This window comes from Canis lupus, chromosome 21 (assembly GCF_011100685.1).
Source record: "Canis lupus familiaris isolate Mischka breed German Shepherd chromosome 21, alternate assembly UU_Cfam_GSD_1.0, whole genome shotgun sequence".
Classification (NCBI taxonomy): domain Eukaryota; kingdom Metazoa; phylum Chordata; class Mammalia; order Carnivora; family Canidae; genus Canis; species Canis lupus.
This window is the reverse complement of record NC_049242.1, coordinates 15,471,693-15,493,816: the sequence shown is the minus strand read 5'-3', so window position 1 is coordinate 15,493,816 and position 22,124 is coordinate 15,471,693. Positions and strand designations below refer to the sequence as shown.

Below are 22,124 nucleotides of genomic sequence, written 5' to 3'. Positions count from 1 at the left end.
CAACAGATTTCCTGATCTGAGAAAAGGTCAATAATGCTTGCACTTTCTATAGTGACCGTGTGTTTTGGAACTAAATATCTAGGCACTTAGGCTAAGAAGACTATTTTAAGTCAGCATCATCTTGAAAAATCTGCAGCACATTAGCTATAAAAAGGCTTGTCCCATCAAGGCAAAAAGAGTTGGGAAGAGAACAAGACAGCCAATGATTCCAGCCAAGGTTCTGTTCCCAGAGTTCTGTTTCCTTGGAAAGCACACCATTTCAGGCCCTATATGGGAACACCAGAGGCTCCCTGGCCCCAGTGGTGCCATGGTTTTAAGAGCCCAGAGATCTTAGAGTATAGAGAAGGGGTCTCTTGTGTCAAACAGAGGTTCATGGCTATTCCTATCTAGATAGGCCTGTCCTTCTAAGAAAGAATGACAATGATATCAACACAGATAGTTAACCTGAGAAGATGGGTTTTCCCCTAGATATGTTTGTTTACAGACACAACTGCTTTTTGATTATCTTTTGAGATACTTGTGTAGACTTCTCTATTTGAGAGAGATATTTAGTTAGGGTCAATTAGACAAACCATCCACGTAAAGAATTCCTTGTATAATATCACTGAAGATAGTAGTTTAGTTTCTTGTTAAGTGCTACTTGTAGGGAGTGGTGAACAACTTCCAGGGCAGCTATGTTACTGGGGTGAAAATGCCAGTTAGGAGAAATCTGCTTTTTTGGTTTTTAATTTTATTTATTTATTTATTCATGAGAGACACACAGAGAAGCAGAGACATAGGCAGAGAGAGAAGCAGGCTCCCTGCAAGGAGCCCGATGTGGGACTCAATCCCGGACCCCCAGGATCATGTCCTCCCTGAGCCAAAGGCAGATGCTCACCCGTTGAGCCATCCAGGCTAGAAATCTGCTTCTATGGTGATGCTAAAATGATCTCCTAAGGTAAGATAAAACAAAGCACATGCCTTCTAGTGGATGAAAGGATGCATATTCTCACATCTACCATAAATACCTCAGTTACCTACCATGTACATGGATCTCTAACTCCACTCCAGATGGTGGGTTATTAGCTGAAGAGATTTCCTCTTTGCAGTGTTACCCAAGCGTTTTAGGTTTTTGCACATGATTTCCTTTTTTTTTTTTAAACCTCTGTCTGGTTCCAAATATATTCCTCAAAGTTCAGTTTTTATTACCGCTCCCCAGAAGCAATCATTTTTAACCATTTTGGTTCTAATTCTAGTGGTGACCTCCATATTGTTAAAAACATGATTATAAGAGAGCCTTTAATTTCTATTTTGTTCCCAGAATTACTTCTATTTTCATAAGTTTACTGTTTTTTTTCCTCTGTGCATGTGAGTTTTAATCTTGTTTATGTCATTTTATGGGTTTTGTTATTTGGTAACTTATGGTTGGCTGTTCATACTCAATGACAAAATAGCAGAAAGGCTGTAGGAGATGCTTCGGATAAGGGGCGCAAGGCTTTTTCAACGACAGGCTTCAGGTTAGGTAAGCAAACCTGGAAACTGTCCCCTTAACTGGCACACCGTGAGGGGCTCTGCTGTGTGGGCAACACGCAAACTAGTTTAGCTAGGCTCCTCAGAAGAAACCCTGCTTCTGTAGAGAAGGGCCTTCATTTTCTGACTGGTGGTGGGTCCTTGCCTGGCAGCTGTTCTGTGTCAGGCGTGTGCTTGCTGAGTGGGGGCATCCTCTGTCCTATTCTCAGACTCTGCTCTCAGTTCCATCTGTTGTCACTATTCTGAAGTCTCTGAATTTCCTGGGCTCTGCGAGGCAGTCCTGCCACCTCCTGAGCTCCTGCATGTAATGCTGCTGCACTGTGGTGGGCCTTTTTGTGGGTGGTGTCCCTGGAAACAGAACTCTAGGAGATGGCATTTACGCAGAACATGAGAGCTCTGCCTCCGCAGGTGATCTAAGGCTGGGACTGCTTTGTTCTGTTTATCCATCTGTTTTCTGTCATCCAGAGTGTGATGGAATCTTTTGGCCTTTGATGCTTCTTCTATTTCCTTTACCATTACAGGACTGTCCCTTCTTTATTCTTCTAGTGTCCTTTTAATGGGGTCCCAGGAGGAAGAAGAGATGAAGGTGTGGTGGGCTGTATCTGTCAACTTAAACCGGAAGCAAGGAGATCACACCATGAATGGGGATGTTATTCTGCTTCCTTATGCCTGGCGTAGTTAAAGATGATTCAGATATCGATTTAAAAAACAGCAGTAACTCTAGGTGGAGGCTTAATTAGACAGTTTTGTTGTCTTCATGGATCAAATTAACTGGAAATCTGAAATATTCCCACTTATTTCCTGTCAAGTAAATAGCACCTAGATGAAAAATATATAAACATAAAGACTTTTAAAGTACATTCATTTGAAAAATATCCTAAGTAGTTGCTTTTCATGAGAGCATTAGGAGGGAAAGTTTTGAGATAATGAAATTTCCAATTTCAGCTGATTGCCTCCACTCAGTGGTATAACACCTTAATGGGAATCCTGCTAAAGACCCATTGGCCTACACAGAGTGAAAAATGACTTTCCCACTATGTGCTCAGTAACAATGATTGTATGACACATTATTTCTCTGTTGACCAGCTGGGCACACTTAGCATAGCATCAAATTTAGTGTTTTGAGCCTTGTAGAGAATTACTGAGGTATCCCCTTCTAAACATTCCAGCAATGCAAAATTATTTCTACCTCCAGTATTTTATTTTATATACAGAAATGTTTTATATCTATATAAATAAAATTATACACATATACACACATATACATACATACATAATGGCAAGTGTTCAATGAGGGTCTCCAATGTGGGTCTTCAAACTAATTTAGGCTATAAAAGTTTTATTTTCTCAGAACACTTAGACTAAGTATATATTCTGCTAGAATGTATTGAGGTTCTAATATGTACCTGCTACTTCAGCAGAAAGCTAGTGAGTCTTGTGCTATCCTCCTTCTTGGCTAAGGCGGAAACTCATGCTTACAGAGGGGAAGATCCTGTTTAAGATTAACAACAGATGGCAGAGGGGCCAGGATTCAAAACCAATTCTTTGATTTCAGAGTCAGTTTTCTTCCATGACTGCTAGGAACACAATATTTTTTATGATTTGCTAAGTATAAGGCAAAATGTTTTATATCTGTTAAAACAATGGAGCATAGCTGAGAATACCATTTTTGATTTTAGAAAAGGAGTCACTCTTGTATTTTGTTCTCAGCACAGAATTAGAATTGGTGATTGTGATTATCACAGAGATCATTGCACTTAAGTGGAAAACAATGCAAAAGACTAAAAAAATATTTATTGGGAAACTGCTAATAAGGTTCTGTGAGTAGGAAGAAAAGATTTGGAAATAGCTTTAGAAGAAAATGCCATTATTTAGACTAGTTGGAGGAAATCTTCTCTGTGTTCATGATAACTATGTGGAATAACGGCCATTCTGTGTGCTAAGGGAAGTCTTCGTAAGGAACAAGAAAGGTGAAGTAGAGACCAGTGGACAGCTCAGTCCCCATACTCTCACATCTACCATAAATACCTCAGTTACCTACCAGGTACATGGATTTCTAAATCCACGCCAGATGGTGGGTTATTATCACTGTTTAATGATTTCTACAGTCAGTTCTAGTTCTTTATCATTTTTAAAATGGAAGTCCCAGGAAGTTCTTCACTCTATCCAACCTATCCTGATGCAGTTTATGAGTGGTGTGACCAGTGCTCTCCATTCAATAAAGCCTTTTCATGCTGTACTGTTTTACAGCAGAGTTTAATTTGATTTCAAATCCAAACTGTGCTACTTTCTCGGTAGGGGTCCTTGGGAAAATTAATTAACCTTTCTGAGAATCAAGATTGAGAAAAATGGATGCCTATTTCATATAACTATTTTAGAAATAAAATTAGAGAAGATAGATAGATGGATAATGAGAGAGAGAGAGAGAATGAGAACACACCAGGTACCTAATAACCACTTGATAAATGTTAGTTTCTTTTCTCTTCCCTTGATGGAACATCTATGAATTTGAACTATTTTTATTCCCAACAAGTTGCACATTTGGAATGTAATCTCATTAATGATGAGCTCCTTTCTTCATATTATAGAATCCTAACCCTGTCAATGTTTTCTTGATAAAATGCTGTACCATTCCATTGTTACCTCTGGATGTTCTTTCCTTGCCCAGTCCACATGTCCGATTTAACATGCAGATTTCAAAACTGATCACAGTGCTTTGGAGAATGTAATGAGTAAGTTTTATGGAATATTTTTTTCTAAACTATGGCACTTTCCAGAAAGAGGAAACGACAGGGGAGGTATGGAGGGTGCAGTCACAAGGCCACACACACTTGCACTGCAGGTGCCCACTGATGTGCATTCTCAAGTGCAACTGGAGAATGTTCACAGGCTGGGGAGACTATTTCCTCTTGTGTTTGTGTAGTAGTGTCTTTTTCTTAAATGTTCTGAGATATATATCCCAGAAACGTGAGAGCATTTCTTATTCTGGTCCTATATTATTCCCTTTGGAGCTGAGGGTAAACTGATAAATAGAAAAGACTGACACTATTCTTTATTGTGTTTAATGAGTATTTAAGTATAATCTTTGAAATTAAAATACTTTTACATATAAAAACTCAGCAATGAAGCAAACTCAATGATTTGGATTGCTTCCACAAATGATTATTACCTTTGTATATAGGAATATGTCTCTCCAAAGTACAGTAATGACACCAATCCCTGTTTTAATGAATCCTTATTTAACATGAAGGTAAAGGGATGTCTGAGTAGCTCAGCGGTTGAGCATCTGCCGTTGGCTCAGGGCGTGATCCCAGAGTCCCAGGATTGAGGCCCATATCGGGCTCCCTGCATGGAGCCTGCTTCTCTCTCTGCCTGTGTCTCTGCCTCTCTCTCTCTCTCTCTTTCTCTCTGTGTCTCTCATGAATAAATAAATAAATGGTTAAATCTTTAAAAAATATGAACATAAAACTCTACTACCTGATAAATTAAGTGTATGTTATGTATAACAACAACAGCAATGAACATTTTACTATATTTTAGTAAACGCATATAATGCCAATGCTATTATAAAAAATAATATAACTTTAATTCTTGAGAAAAAAACTCTTTAAGGAAATATTAAGTATGTACACTTTACAGATGATGAAATTGAGGCATATAAAAGCAAAAAAAAAGAAAAAACACACACAAAAAAGGAGCAACTTCCTGTCACATGGCTAGTAAGTTCCTGAGCCCAGATTTAAACTCAGGGAGTCTACAATTTAGAATCTAGACCACGTGAAATATTACTACAGAACCAAATGCTGTGAAATATTGATTGAGAACTTTGCGATGCCTTTTTTTTTTTTAATGGACAAATGTTACGATGAAGATACTGTCTTGTTGAGGAAAAAGTTACTTAATTCTCCAGAGCTAAATTCATATTTAGCCTATTGCTTCTATCTCTCTGTTTTTGTTTGTTTACTAGAGGAACTAAAGTGGTTTGATGTCCTTTACCATCACAAACAGAGGAGGAGGGCTACCAGGGGAAGGACGAGTCCTTTTGGGGGGAATGCAGGGCCCGTGGAGAAGCCGCATTGTTTTTGCTCACTTTCTTATGGTTTGCAGGACATGCAAGGGTTTTCCTTAGCCGAGGACAAGAAAGGGAACTGCATGAAAAGTATTTATGATATTTATGCTCTTCCACAAAGCAAAGACTAACATCTCTCCCCTAGGTGGGTGTCCATTTAGCCATGGAGTTTGCTGCCTTGCCCTGTTGCTACTCAGGTTAGAAAAGAACCATGGGGAGAGAAGACAAGAAGGTCAGCCAGGGAGAAAAGAGGTAAGGACTGTGTTTGGTAAGCTCCACATAAGGGGGAAGAAAGATGGCTGCTGCTCAGCTTGCAAGCCTCTGGTGTGAAGCTGCTGAGGAGAGATGAGAAATGGGGATTCTGGGGATGGGAGGGATTGCTGTGGTTCAGGCAGTGGTGAGTGAATGGCAAGGCATAGTGTGCTATTGCTAAGGGTTCTGTGGGAGAAACAGCTGAGTCTCCCAGGGGACCACTTGTCTAGAGGAGCTGTGAGAGTTTCCTAACATCATTGGTGCATGTTTGGTTATCCATCCATTCAGGCTACATCACCAGAGATAACCAAGGGAAAGGGAACAGCCACAGTAGAATGGTGAGGAAATGCCACTCCCTGTTTCCTTTTTTTTTTTTTTTTTTCTTGCCCCAATACTACCAGAGGAGAAATCTAAGAGAAAGGACCACCTAGAGAGGTAGTATGAGAGAGAGAGCAGACCATAACCCTGTCAACTCCAGAATACTATGGCAGAACCCAAGCCCTAATTATGTTAAAAGGAGGGACAGAAGTCTGAATAAAACATAACATTTTAAAATAGAAAGGACTAATAAATAATAAAGTTAGAGATTTAAATTGAAATGCCATTAAGGAAGCCTACTCGTCACTGAGAAATAGAGTTGAAACAAAGTTGGTAACAGATATTGGAGAAGTAAAATGATTTAATTTTTATACATTAATCAATTAAATATTCTCAATTAAACCGGTTATAATTATACAACAAAAGGGGGGGCGGATATTAACGCCCAGCCCTTTCGGCTTTTATCTGATTAGGGAATTCAGACTACAAAATACTAAGTCCTCTAAATGTAAGCCTTCCCAGTCAACATCTCCATTCTATTTTTTTTTTAAGATTCATTTATTTATTTTAGAGAGAAAGAGAAAGCAAGAGAAGAGTGTGAGCAGGGGGAGGGGCAGAGGGAGAGAGAGAATCTACAAAAGACTCCCCGCTGAGCACAGAGATCTCACAACCCTGAGATCATGACCTGAACTGAAATCAAGAGTTAGACACATAACCTACTAAGCCACTCAGATGATCCCAGCATCTCCATTCTTATCTCCCACCCACCACCTCACATACCCCTAGGCCAATCTATGAATCACTTAGTGGCCTTATGACACCTCATGCTTGCTCATGTGTTCATGTTTTTGCACATGTCCTTTCTTCTGCTCAGAATACCCTTCCTTCCAGTGTCTGTCAGGTAAATATCCATAGGTGTTTTAGTTCTCAGCTTGAGAATTATGTCTTCTCTGAAACCATCCTGACCTGTTTCCCCCTCCTTCTCTGATGCCCATTCTCAGCCAGGTGTCCTTTCTGGATCTTCCATTAATCGCTTACATGTACTTCTTTTGTGATTCTTACACTGGATGCAAATATGTGTCTGTATTTCTGCCACTCCTAATAGACAATGAGCCCTCTGAAGGGAAAGAAGAGATCTTAAACAGAGTACCTAGCACAGTACTCGGCATATAACATAAGCTTTATAGATATTTGCTAACATAAGGGAGGAAGAAAGGAAAGGAAGGAAGGAAGAAAATTTCTTTATGCCCTAGTGAAGAGGCTGAGGTTTAGTTTAATAGAAGACTCCATATCATTCATATCTTACCCTTCCAGGGAGATGGCCCGTTGGAGAGTCACTGAAGGCTGGCGGGTTGCAGTGCTGTGTTGAGAATGACTGCAACAAAAGAAAGAACAAACACATATCATTTATTTAAAATGTCTTTGTACATTCTTATCAGTCCTATTGTTGAGAAAAGGACTAATCTTGAAAGAAATACAGTAGAGATTAAATGTTCCTTGGTGATAACTAGAATTGTCCACCAAAATCTGGTACTCTCCAGATAAGGGGTTAATATTTCCTTAGAATTTGATTTCAATATGTCTTATTCAAAAGTACCTTGAAATGACAGAAACACATGAAAAGAAAAATATTTGGAAGAGGTAATTTTCATAATTTCATTATGATGCAGTATATTACTTTTTAAATGAAGAACATTCTTAGGACAAATTTTTAAACAGTGAATTTGAATACTGGAGAAGTATTTAATTAGTATAAGATTTCATAATAATTTATACTTGCATCATTTACTTATACAATTAACAATTCAGCTATTGGGTGAAAACAAAACCTTGAAAAATGAGGCTTCTGGTTGCATACCAACCTTAGAATTTAATGTAAATCCATATTTTGTTTTGTTTGCATTGTAATAAGACTGATTTTATAGACAAGCAGTTGCAATAAAAATTATAATGCTTATCATTCAGTGAGCACTCATATTTCCTGAATCCCTTTTCTAAGTTTATTTGTTTACTTCTCTTAATCCTATGAGGTATGCACTGTCCCATTAATAGGTGAAGAAACAAAGGTATGGAAAGATTTGGAAACTTATCCAAAGTTAGGTGGTAAATACCTGTGCTTGAGAGAACATCTAAACTGTCTGATTCTAGAGCCATTATTCTTAATCATCATGTTATATCATTCCCCAAATGGTCACAATTTTTCAGATTCATAAGAATGTGTTTTGTAATGTCAAAATACTCTTCAAGTAGAGATAGAGGTTCATCTGAGATATGTACAACAGCAATCCAATAGCAAAAAGTAATGCTTTGTAGATTTCCTATGTGTTAAAATGTATGCTAAAATGTGTTTCAGTGTGTAATTTTAGTTTGTAGTATTGATTTAATATCTTAGTTGTAATGTTAGTTACATACATATATATAGGGTATGAAGGTATATATACTCAAATGTGTGAATAAAGAGAAACCTGAGTCAAATGTTTGCAGACATTAGATTAGACACCCTCATACAGCTCCACAGTTTCTCAGCACATACTTCTGAAAACACTAACACTGTCACAGAGAGCCAAGCTGTAGGCTCCAGATTTTCATCCAGAACTTCAGTCATTATGGACCAGAAGTGGTATCTCTCTGGGATAGTATTTAGTTGACATGGATGATATTTTTCTGAGGTTGAAGGAGCAGAATTGGGCACTATAGTTAAAAACTAGAGAATGTTCTTCAAGTTAAGGACTGTGCCCTATGTTTCCTGGCATCCTTTATTGTGTTGAGCCCTATGCATGTTCCCTGAACATGTTTTGATTGACAGTTGAAAGGCAGCATAGCATTTAGGAGCCGGACCATATAGCCAGATGCCTGAATTAAAATCCCAGCTCCACCACATGGATCAATGTGACCTTGCTCAAGTTATCAACAGCTCTCTGCATATCAATTTCTTACCTTTGAGATCAGGACAGTGTTTTCTTCCTGGGATCGTTTTAAGGATTCAGTGAATACAATGTTTAGAAAAGTGTCTGTTACATGGCAAAAGCTACATAAGTGTTTGTTAAATAAACTAATATGATTAAACAGAATATCTATTAGCATATTTCGCACTAAATAAAAATAATTACTCAGATTACTACTTTTGGTTATATAGTCAGTGCTACAAGGCATGTATTTGCAAGTTTAATATAGATTTGGTGATCAATATCAAATTAAAATATATTTTATATTGTAAAAATATAAAATTAATGAAAACAAACACATATATTCCATTTAATATATTTTAAATTAATATAAATACTATAAAATACATATATATCAATTTCACCACTATCTTATGGGTACTAACATTATAACTTAAAAAATTGATAATAGATATAAAATGATACTTCAGATTTATGAGTATTTCTTTATTAGTGAAAACAACCATTTTTTTCTATTTGCTTATTTGTTATTTGTGTTTCTTTTGTTTAAACTATTAAATCCTTTCATTTGCTGTATATATTATACTGGTTTAGAAAGTACCAACAGTCCTTTTTTGGGTAAAGATCAATGATGCTTGCTAACCAAGATTAATGAGTAACTCGAATTCCTGATAGCTTCCTCACCATTAGCCCAGCCCATATAATTAAAACAAAGAAATATTCAGTAATCTCTTTTAATTTATCACTCCCTTAAACTAATTACTTTATTATTCTCCCCTGTATTATTCCAGTAACGTCCCACTTAAAGTTTTAGTGACATTTAAATTAAATGTGGACGATACCTTGAAGTGCTCACAGAATTTGACCCCACACATGCAAAGTCAGCCAGTTTCTTCTAGTGTGTAAATTTTGAACAGACGAGCTTTTTACAATATGTAATTACTCTTTTACTCTTCTAAGACATATATAGTGAATTATTTGATACTAAAGACCGACAGACACAAAGGAATTTCTGTTTTTCCCTGATAGTAATGTGTAAGCAGGACTTGAGGGGATGATACTTGCAGTGGGTATTAGGAGCTACCAAATGGTGATAATAACTGGTATTTTTAAAAACACCAAACATCTTCCCCTTGGGACCAAGCAGGTTCCATGCATTCCGTATTATTGGCTACACAGACAGTGTGTTGCTAGTTCTACCATGACTAACACATTATAGGTAACCACTCCCTGGCCCTTTCAGCTCCTCAGGCTGAGGCCAGCCAGATGGAATTCTGAGAACTGCAGTAAGAAGAATCACGGGAGAAATGTACAGCTAAAACTTAAAGCTTTTAACATTGGAGAGCTTAGTGCTCAGAATATATTTGTATTAAAAAAAACCAATCTTAACAAATGGCCATCATTCTCCTTCTATCATTTTTCTAGACACTGTGAAACATCTATTTTGTAAAGCATTCTATGATGTGCCTCCCTCACCACCCCAGGGCAATTGACATGCTGTTTTGTGCACCATTCCATCTTTTCCACACATTCAAAATAGCACCCAGGATTGAGAATCATCACCATTTATTTATATGCCTATTTTTTTCCCCGCTAAGTTATGCATGTTATCACAGCAAGGAGTAAGGCTTATCCATTTGTACATTCTCAGCTCAGGGCTGACCCATAGAATGAATATGCTTCATAAATGCTTTTTTGAATGATGAAAACCATAGGTTGAGCTCCTTCTGTCTTTAAGACCCCATGCCCTGTCTCTTTCAAACTTTGTAACAACATGAGAGCTAGTCATTATGCCCATTTTTGAAGGATATTAAAGACCAAGGTCTCACAGCTAGAGTAGGTAGCAAAAGGAGAACCCATGTTTGCTAGTTCTAAAGTACTTGTTCCTCTGAGACAAATCATGCTGCCTTATAGAAAGGTGAAAGTAAAGCTCTGTGATTAGTTCAGATAGAGGATCTAACACATTTGGTTAGGAAATGCTGAATTTCACTGAAGATCACTGACAGTTTTGTTTTGTTTTTTAAAGATTTTATTCATTTATTCGTGAGACACACACACACACACACACACACACACATAGAGAGAGAGAGAGAGAGAGAGGCAGAGATACAGGCAGAGAGAGAAGCAGGCTCCCTGCAGGGATCCCTATGCGGGACTCGATCCCAGGACCCCAGGATCACACCTTGAGCCAAAGGCAGACAGTCAATCACTGAGCCACGCAGGTGCCTCTATCACTGACAGTTTTGTTTTGTATAAAATAGCAACCATTATTTTCACCATATATGTTCAACTTATATGTCAGTGGCTTTAGAAGATATATATTTTTTTTTAATGAAGACAATTTAAAAGCGGGACTTCTCTGTCCTATTCACACCACTTTATTAGTGAGCCCTGGACATTTATGAGCATTTGAGTGACAGTAAATGGTGGGTGAATAGGATAGAAGGCTCAGCAGCATGTTACAGCACTGATGCTGGATAAATACTGTCATATGGTAGAAAACCTGTGGTACCGCTCTGTACTTAGGCAGCTTGGCTAAAGTGGCAACTCAAGCAACTATGGAGGTAAATCTTACCAAGACTTTTTAAGATTTAAAGAGAGGTAACATCCCTATCACCTTTCTAAAAATTATGCTGTCATTGAATAAAACTGAGCCAGAGAACAGTAGAATCTCTTTTCCAGGAATTCTCTGATTTTCCAAGTAAAAGACTCTGGTTATTGCCGAAGAAAATGACATTTGAATGGTACCGAAAGATGCAATCCTATTGCTGAGTGAAATTAAAATTTTGTTGAACATCTGAATTGAAACTGTTCTATTACACATGCAACAAAAAGGACCTAGATGGTGGTGATAAATGGCTTTTTAATTTTCTCCAACCCTAAAGCAATAAGAGACAGGATAATTTGTCTTTCCAAAATGTTGTAGCTTTAAAGCTATGTCATTTTATGGAGAATACAAAAAGGTTTTGGAGTCTTTTATTAACAAACTGATAATAAACTTATTTAATATGCTTTGTAAAGTCCCGTCCAACTAAAATACCTCCTGATAAACTGTGTGGAGGTTCCTCAAAGAGTTAAAAATAGAACTGCCCTACAGCCCAGCAATTGCATTACTGGGGATTTACCCCAAAGATATAGATGCAGTGAAATGACGGAACACCTGCACCCCAATGTTTATGGCAGCAATGTCCACAATAGCCAGACTGTGGAAGGAGCCTCAGTGTCCATCGAAAGATGAATGGATAAAGAAGATGTGGTTTATGTATACAATGGAATATTACTCAGCCATTAGAAACGACAAATACCCACCATTTGCTTCGATGTGGATGGAACTGGAGGGTATTATGCTGAGTGAAATAAGTCAATCGGAGAAGAACAAACATTATATGGTCTCATTCATTTGGGGAATATAAAAAATAGTGAAAGGGATTAAAGGGGAAAGGAGAGAAAAAGAGTGGGAAATATCAGTGAGGATGACAGGACATGAGAGACTCCTAACCCTGGGAAACGAACAAGGGGTAGTGGAAAGGGAGGTGGGTGCGGGGTTGGGGTGACTGGGTGACGGGCACTGAGGGGGGCACTTGACGGGATGAGCACTGGGTGATATGCTATATGTTGGCAAATTGAAGTCCAATAAAAATAAATAAAATAAAATACCTCCTGATGTGTTTTCAATATTGTTTCATTCTTCACCCAGATTTCTGAAGAATTTTTATCTGTCCTTGTCATTTTTAACTCTTCATATTTTCTTGAGTACCTGTATTTATCACTTACCTGATCTATCTTAATATTTCTCTTTTTCTACTTTCCCTGTCTTCATATCCATGCATTAAGTTGCCATTATTCTTAAAAAGAAGGGTATGTGTCTTCTTGGGTATCCAACCAGTACCTCAAATGCAACACAACCAAAACACATTACCTTCCTACACGAAGCTGGATATCTCTTCTGTTGCTTCATTATATAATTATATACAATTCATATATATATGTATATACATACATACACATACACATGATTTGTATATACACATATATGTACAATTCATATACATGAATTGTCTTGTACAATTATTTATATCTCTGGTTACTTCTAACTGATGTTTATTGGGAACTTACTATGTACCAGGGATCATGTTAGGTGCTTGGGATGGCTCTTTGATTCCTAACAGTATACTACTCAATAAATACCTGATAATAAAGCTGGTAAAATCAAATAAACCATTTGGGCCCTTTTGATATAGATAATGTTTTCCAATAAATCTCTGGGTATATTTGATAGATAAACCATCTAAGTTGGATCTAGAAGGATGTATACATATTTTAAATGGTGTAAAAGGGAAAAGACTGGGGATCCCAGGGTGGCTTAGTGGTTTAGTGCCTGCCTTTGGCCCAGGGCGTGATCCTGGAGACCCGAGATCGAGTCCCACATCAGGCTCCCGGCATGGAGCCTGCTTCTCCCTCTGCCTGTGTCTCTGCCTCTCTCTCTCTCTGTCTTTTATGAATGGATAAATAAATTTTAAAAATCTTAAAAAAAAGGAAAAGACTATCTGAGGAGCTAGAAGAGTATGATCAAAATCATGGAGGGTCAAAAGTATGTGTTGTGCTCTGGAAACCTTGAGGGTTTGGCTTGGTGGGAGCAGAACAGTCAGGAACAAGTTCAGAAAGCTGACTTGGAGTGGGTCAAGAGAGACAATGAATACCATGTCAAGAGGTCTGGACTTTATCTTGATGGCAGTGGTGAGTCTCCAAAGTTTGGGATCAATACAGCAATAACTGTGATCCAAAAGAATAAACCTAAAAATACTCTGAACAGCAGAAGGAGTCTACAAGCAGGGAGACAAATAGGAAATTGTCATAAGAAAGAAATTAATAAATGCCTTAATTTGGACAATGGCAATAGGAATATAATTGAGTTTGATTTTTATATAAGCTTAGCTTAATGTGCCTATTACACATGTGGGAAATATGATCTACAGGGGAACAGCTATACCTATTGAAAGGTTCTTTCTATTGGTGTAATACCAATACATCCACAGTAGCCACTGAAGAGCATATTCTTGCATCTTCTACTCTTTCTTTTTTAAAAAATTTTAAAAAGATTTTATTTATTTATTCATGAGAGACAGACAGAGAGAGAGAGAGAGAGAGAGAGAGAGAGAGAGAGGAGAGGCAGAGACACAAGCAAGCTCCATACAGGGAGTCTGATGCAGGACTCCATCCAGGGACTCCAGGATCACGCCCTAGGCCAAGGCAGGCGCTAAACCACTGAGCCACCCAGGGATTCCCTCTTCTACTCTTTCTAATAAACATTCCTAACACTTCTGGTTATTATTAGATGGTTTTAAGATTCCCAGCTATCTTTCTCTATATACTTTTATGTTTTTCTTTTTTCATTTTATTATTTATATTTTTTAAAGATTTATTTATTTTAGAGAGAAAGAGAACATGAGTGGGGGTGGGGGTGGGGAGAGAAAGCAAACTCCCCACTGAGCATAAAGCCTAACACAAGACTTGATCTCAAACCTGAGCTCATGACCTGAGCTGAAATCAAGAGTGGGATGCTTAACCAATTGAGCCAGCAGGTGCCCCTCTCTCCCTTCCTCATTCTTCTCTCCCCTCCTTCCTTCCTTTTTTTTTTTCTTAAGATTTTATTTTTAGTAATCTCTACACCCAGTGTGGGACTTGAATCCATAACCCTAAGATCAAGAGTCACATACTCTACAGACTGAGCCAGTGAGACACCCCATTTTTCTTCTTATTTTTACTTAAATTGTAGAACCTAGAAATGAATTCAGAGATCCAGATATGTTCAGACCAGGGCTGAGTTCCACTAGATGCTGACTTTGTCTCACCTGCATTCCATACTCCTTCCAGAGGAGTCCAAGATAACATTAATTTTAAAGTTTGAATTTTAAATTATATTGTTAAGTTTAGGGTCAAGCTAATGTCTCATATATTTTTGACATAAAATGATTTGAAATCAATCTAGCACATAATTGTACATTGGGTTTTTGGATATTCAATATAGTTAATTGTCAATTTTAATGGTATTAATTTTGATCTAGTTTTATATTTGAACTAACACTCATCAATTCAGCTCAATAAATATTTATTGAGCATCTGAGATGTGTTAGCCATTACAGAACTTCACTTTTTCATGTAGTTTTGTATCATCATCTTTGAAGATGATAAAATGCCTTTTACACTTTCATGCAAATTATTAACTATGATAAAAGACAAAGATCATGCACTGTAGCAAATCATCACCAATCCTCCTCCAGTTTGTTAGTCCAGAAGTTTTACTATTAAGCTCTCTTAATCAACATCTCTTTACAGATTAACCAGTCCTCTCCAACCCCTCAGTGACAAGCTGACCAATGTTCACAGCAAGTGGAATGCATATGTACAGAGCACTGAATCATGTACAGAATTATTGAATCATTATATTCTCATTCCTTCCATATGACTCATATGTTCTAAGAATCAGTTGTAATTGTCCTGAAATCTTTTTATTCTTATTTTTTAAATTCTTTTTATACTCATTGTATAATCATGTAATTTAATGTTATAAAAATGAAATATGAATGTGTAAAAAGAATTGCTTCTATCAAGGATAAGTTTACTGATCTATAAAAACTTAATAAGCATATGCAGTTTAAAACATCAAAGGTTTTGCACAGCGAAGGAAACAATAATGAAGGCAACCTAGTAAATGAGAGAAAATATCTGCAATGACAAATCTCTTAAGGGGTTAATATCCAAAATAAATAATATCCAAAATAAATGTCCAAATAAATAAATAAAAATAAATATAATATCCAATATAAATAAATAAGTTGGGTTATATACCACATTCTGCCACTGACTTTGGTAAACTGCTTCACCTTTCTGAACCTAGATTTTCTCATCTGTGAAAAGAGGAGGAGGTGGAAGGTTGAATTAGATGCTATAAAAGGTAAATTCCACTACTAAAGTGCAATCTGTTCTATGCCACCTTTGCCAGCTGTGCCTGATATTTTCCAAATCCATTCTTGTTTATCACATAATGTCAATAAGAAGAACTGAAACCTTAAGATTAAATTTATATAGAACAAAGGCATATCAATGCAACTTTAATTAAAGGTGAAATCTTGCTTGCATATGATAATTGAGCAAAGAATGAATGATTTCTGAGTCCAAGATATAAGCTGTTGTTCCATTTAAATGGAAAAAATAATTTAAATTCTATCAAAGGCTGTTTATTTTTAATGTTACTTCAAAAAGGAAAAGAATTTTAGAGCGGACTCATATAACTCAATTCACTAAAAACAAATAATCCAATTAGAAATGGTAGGGGTGGGGGGCACCTGTGTGGCTCAGGTCATGATCCTGGGGTCCTGGGATCAAGCCCTACGTTGAGCTCCTTGCTCAGCAGAGAGTCTGCTTTTCTTACTCCCTCTGCTGCTCTCCCACTTGTAGTCTCTCTCACTGTCAAATAAATAAACAAAATCTTTAAAAAAAGGTTAGAGGAATCTGAAGAGACATTTTTCCTCTGAAGAGACATTTTTCCAAGGAGACATACAGATGGCCAATAGACACATGAAAAGATGCTCAATGTCACTAATCATCAGGGAAATGAAAATCTAAACTATAATGAGGTATTATTGTACACCTGTTAGAATGGCTAAAATAAAAAACACGAGAAATAACAAGTGTTGGCATGAAAATGCAGAGAAAAGGGAACCCTCGTGTACTGTTGATGGGAATATAAAGTGGTAGAAAATAATATGGAGGTTCTTAAAATATTAAAAATAGAAGTAACATTCTATTTGGTCCAGTAATTCTACTACTGTGTATTTACCTGAAGAAAATGAAAGCACTCATTCAAAAAGACGTATGCACCTCTATTTTATTGCAGCATTATTTACAACAGCCAAGATATGGGAATGACCCAAGCGTCCATTGATAGATGAATGGATAAACGTGCGGTATGTGTACACACACACACACACACACACACACACACACTGGAATATTACTCAGCCATTGAAAAAATGAGCTCTTGCAATTTGCAACAATATAGATAGATTAGATGATATAATGCTAAGTGAAATAAATCAGAGGAAGAGAAATATTCTATGATTTCTTTCATATGTGGAATTTATGAAACAAAAGAAATGAATGAACAACAACAACAACAAAAGACCAAAGATAACTCTTAAATACAAAGAATGAACTGGTGATTGCCAGATGGGAGGTGGTTGGGGGCAATGGGTGATTAAGAATACACTTATCTGATGAGTCCTGAAAAATGTACAGAATTGTTGAATCATTATATTATACACCTGAAAATAAATATAATGCTGTATATTAACTATACTTCAGTAAAATTTTTTAAAAATCAAAAAGATATATTACCTGAAAAAAATTACTAATCTAGAAAGACAATAATTATATATAGTTCAAAATGTTGCTTCCAAATTAGGTGTGAGGCAACTATAAAAGTCAGAAAATAATTATAAAATGATAATTTTTCACTTAGTGTACTTTTGATTTTCATTCTAATTTAACAAAACCAAATTGAAAAGCATAGATGAATTAAAGACATAATGTAAGAAAAAAGAAGGAGAAATTCATAAAAAAATGGGCCCCAGATTTTTGGCCTTCCTAATCGATATAGTATACTAAGCATTTTAAAGCACTTAATGGACAATTGATGCTGGAAGATAGCATCATAAAAAGTGTGGCCAAAAGTTGACAGCACTAGAGAAAATCTTGACCCTCACATATAAAATATGATGAGGAACACAATTTGTTAAGTGATATCAGACAATTTAAAAGTTATGATTTATAGAAAAACAGTATATAATACTGGACTAATTAAGATGATCTATTGAAAACTGAAATCATGGACAATGAAGAAATCATGCATTCAAACAGATGGATCTAAATATGAAAAAATGGATCAAATTCAGGTCCCTAAATTTTGCATGCCATAGTCAAAGATGACAGAAATGTGGTTTTACTTTATGGTGAACAGCTTCAAACATGTCAGTAAAAATATGGAGACTAAATAAAAAAATTGGAGGGCATTTATTAGTAGAAATTCTTCTTCTTTTAAATACCACTAAACTACTTATTTGTGCAACCATACAGTTATATTTTTAAAATTTAAGGTGAGGGGCACCTGGGTGGGTCATTCGGTTGAGCAACCAACTTGATATCAGGTCAGGTCATGATCCCAGGGTTGAGAGATAGAGCCCTGCCTTGGGCTCCATGCTGAGCACGGAGTCTGCTTAAGATTCTCTTTCTCTTTGCTCCTTCCACTCACCTCAATCCCCACTCATGTGAGCGTATGTGCTCTGTCTCTCTAAAAAAAAAAAAAAAAAAAAAAAAAAAATTAGGTGAAATAATTATGGCACAAAGGTATCTTTTCTTTTTCCTCCCAAATGATGACTGTTATGTCCAAACTTTTGACTAACAAATCAATAACCAGTATTGGTTGTATGGGTGATGAGAAATTCTATCTTATGAATGTCTAACAAGATTATCACCCAAATTTTAGTTTTCTCCTTATTCTTAAAGAATATCATGAGAGACCTCACAGTCTTCTTACAGGGGTGACCTAGAGAGGTTACAATGCATGACCAGAATGTGGTTAAGATGCATCAGAATGTAGATGCAATTCCTAGCCCATTGTTTTCTCTGTCCTGTGCCACTGTGACTTCTTCATATTGTTTTCTGTGACAGAAGTGCAATAGTATATATAAATATGACTGGCCCCAGTCTAAAACTCCTGGTCATCACTGTTAAGTAGCTTAAGACTCTTGAAGGTGTACTTGAAATGCTGATCTCAGTATTTTCCCGTCCGGACTGAACTGATATGTAACTGGTTTCAAAGCCTTAAACGTCAGAAGCAAAATGTAGTATTTTAATTCAGCAGGCATATTTCTGCTTTTATTCATTTTGTTTCTGGAGGGCAGACTGCATATCATTCTTACTGGCTTCTGTAGTATGCAAGCTGTATCTCAGTAGGTAATGTATGAACATGTTTCAAAAGCTCCTTTTTACACAGACTATTCTTCACAAGGAAAGTAAAAAATTGAATATATAAGAGCTTAAATCAAGTCTCAGCTAGTTCTACCAACACAGCAACTTCAAAAAGGAAAACAGTTTTTAATCTGGAATTTACATAAAGTATAGACAAATACTACAGAACACATCAACAATTAGAGAAATTGGAATGAGAAGATTTTTGTATACTTCTTGTAATTTTAGGCATTAGTTGATATGACCCTGGGTATCCCTTTATTTCATACAAGAAACATGTTTTTCAGGATAGCACATTCTTTGTATTCTTTGACAATACCTGGGAAGCAGAATTGTATGGAAAAAAGAACAGAAGTCTAGAAGTCAGAAATGTGCTCCTAAGGAGAGCTCAAAGGCCTTCAATAAGTCATCTCACTTGCCTAGTTTCAATTTTTTTCTTCAGTTTGAGGAAAAAACAATTGTTCTTGTTCTTCCCATCTACTATATGAGGCATAGATGGGAAACAGTATTGTAATGGGGAAAGGAGCATGAGCTTGGGAGTCGATGGTCTTGGGATAGGGATTTCTTATGCTTTTCTTAGGTTCTTGACAATCTTAAAACCCAAACACTCCTACCTATGTTTCTGTCATCAGTATAATGTAAATAATAATGCCTTCTCACAGATGCTTCTGAAGGGAAAGTAGAACAATATATGTGAGAGAAATTTTGTGAAGTGTGAAGCATGGGAAATAGGAAATGGAAATTACTTTCCAGGGAGGCAGTATCAGTTGGTCAAAAGGTGTTTAAAACTTGTGACCTGAACTTGAACTAACCAATGGGCCTACAGAAGGAAAATAAGGCTAGAGCTAAGAAACATCGAGGAAACGGGATCTACAGGATTTGGCAATTGTATGTGTTGAGTGAGTGAGGAGTCCAGGACAACTTCCATGTATCAGAGTGGGGTTAATGGATCAATGGTGGTACTTCATACTGAAAAAGTAGTATGGGAATAACAGACTTAGGAGGAATATGATTATTTTAATATTGTATATGGTGAGTTGGGGAACCTGTGTGACATCAAGGTAGATATATCTCATAAGATAGGTAGATATTAGAGTTCGATCTTAGTAGACAGTTCCATTGTAAAGAAATTCATTTTGAAGTCAGCATTTGAAGTGCATTTGAAGTCATGGATTGTCCTAGAAATACTGTGATAAAAAAGACTGAAAGTTTGGGAGACCTGCAGACAACCAACATTATGACTCATGTAGAGGAAGATAAACCTGGAAAGAAGACTAGGAAGAAGTAAGTGGAGAAGTAGGAGGAAAACCAAGAGAATATAAGGTAATGGCAGCTAACAATGGGAGCAGGGGGATAGTTTCAAGGAGAGTTTGGTTGACAGTTGGCAAAGACATTACAAAGCTTAAATATGAAACAGAGGGGAAACTGGTCCCTGGAGTTTGGATTATATTCTGTAGGCAAAGAGGAGGTCATGAGTAATTTTAAGCAATATTAAAATATAGTCATTTTTTTGCAGTGTAGAAAGAGCCCTCTTCAATTCCCAGGTATATAAAATAGCTGGAGAAGGGTTAGAGACAGAAAAGAGCTTTAAGAGGAAATTGTTCTTAAGAAGATTAGTATGAACACCAAAGCTTCTCATCTGAGCTTATGTGGGACCAGTCCTCAGAGAACTTTTCTGTAGAGCAGATGGAATAATTATCTTTCCTCTGGCAAACCAGTGTAGGTGCCAAGGGGTAGAAAGATAGGGAGACCCTTGACTTTTATCATATTTCTGGGTTCTATTTTCAGTGAAGAATTGCTCTGATTCTTATTGATTTTCACGCAGTCAGCAGAAACCTCCAGATAAATGAAGGCTGCTTGGTTTGATGCAATCTATTAGTTTATATGTGTGAATTCATGAGAACTTCCAAATGTTTAGCCAAAGGGTGAGTTTGTTCTGCTTGACACCTGTAGTCTGAATTTTCCTCGCTATGGTGACCAGCGAAGTCATCACCATCATTGTATCAATAAGTGGTACATTTCCCTCCACTTTTCACTATTCATACTTCCAAGGTAAAAATTGCCTCCTTCTCTGGTACCCTCTCTTGGTGGAATATGTTCAAGGTAGTCATGCGGTCATTTATTCAGCTAAGCTGCTACTCATCAGAACTAAAACTCTGGACATAAAACAACATTAAAAAGAACAATGCTTTCTAAGTCTCTTAATGTAGATTTTTAATTTGATCCAGTGAGGTGAAACTAGATGCCAGCTGCAGAATCTTTCTGTTTAAACAAATTCTTGCTTTCCTCAAGCATTAGTTTTACAACAAAAAACAGATTTTTTTTTTTTTGGTCTTTGTGGCTATGAAAAGCTTGGCAATATGTAGCATTCATAGGCATAGGACTATTGATGTAAAGAAAATATCAAATATAGAAATAGTGAAAGAGATAATAAGGGAAAGGAGGGGAACTGAGTGGGAAAAATTAGAGAGGGAGACAAACCATGAGAGACTCCTAACTCTGGGAAACAAACAAAGGGTTGCAGAAGGGGAGATGGGTGGGGGGATGGGGTAACTAGGTGATGGGCACTGAGGAGGGCAATGATGGGATGAGCACTGGTGTCATACTATATGTTGGAAAATTGAATTTAAATTAAAAAATGTAAAAAAAGGGAAAATATCAAATATAAAATATCAATGTATGTAAAGTATCAAAACACTAAAATGCTTTGTTTTTGGATCTTAATGACAAGCTTCCAAATGAAGGAAACTTAGTATTAATCGTCATTAATGAAAATAACTCTCTTAACAACTAAATTGTGTGCAAGTTACAATTCCGTGACAATCCAAGTGAGACTATTTGAAAAGGTATAAAGGAAAAAATGTAAATCTAGGCTAGTTTTCTTCTTCACATTTCTTAAGGTTTGTAAACAATTTCAAAAAATAAAATCTCTCTTAAGAAGCCAAAAGTTTTAGTAGAGTGCAACATATTGGAAGGCTCAGACATCAATTCATCATACCTCAATTTCCCAACCACCTCATCAGCCAATACCCATTCATTAG

At 36.7% G+C, this 22,124-nt stretch overlaps 1 protein-coding gene across 30 annotated transcripts in view; it reads right to left on the bottom strand.

Moving 5' to 3' along the window:
- DLG2 (discs large MAGUK scaffold protein 2) overlaps positions 1 to 22,124 on the bottom strand; it is a 1,987,603-nt gene that overhangs the window by 384,917 nt on the left and 1,580,562 nt on the right. For 16 of the 30 annotated variants that reach the window (XM_038568427.1, XM_038568453.1, XM_038568428.1 and 13 more), the window contains 2 exons: positions 18,365 to 18,403; positions 7,455 to 7,523 (listed from right to left, as the gene is read on the bottom strand). In XM_038568427.1, coding sequence (XP_038424355.1) covers positions 7,455 to 7,523; positions 18,365 to 18,403 — 108 coding nt within the window. The remainder of the gene's footprint in view (positions 1 to 7,454; positions 7,524 to 18,364; positions 18,404 to 22,124) is intronic. The other 14 variants (XM_038568429.1, XM_038568423.1, XM_038568424.1 and 11 more) reach the window with 1 other exon arrangement.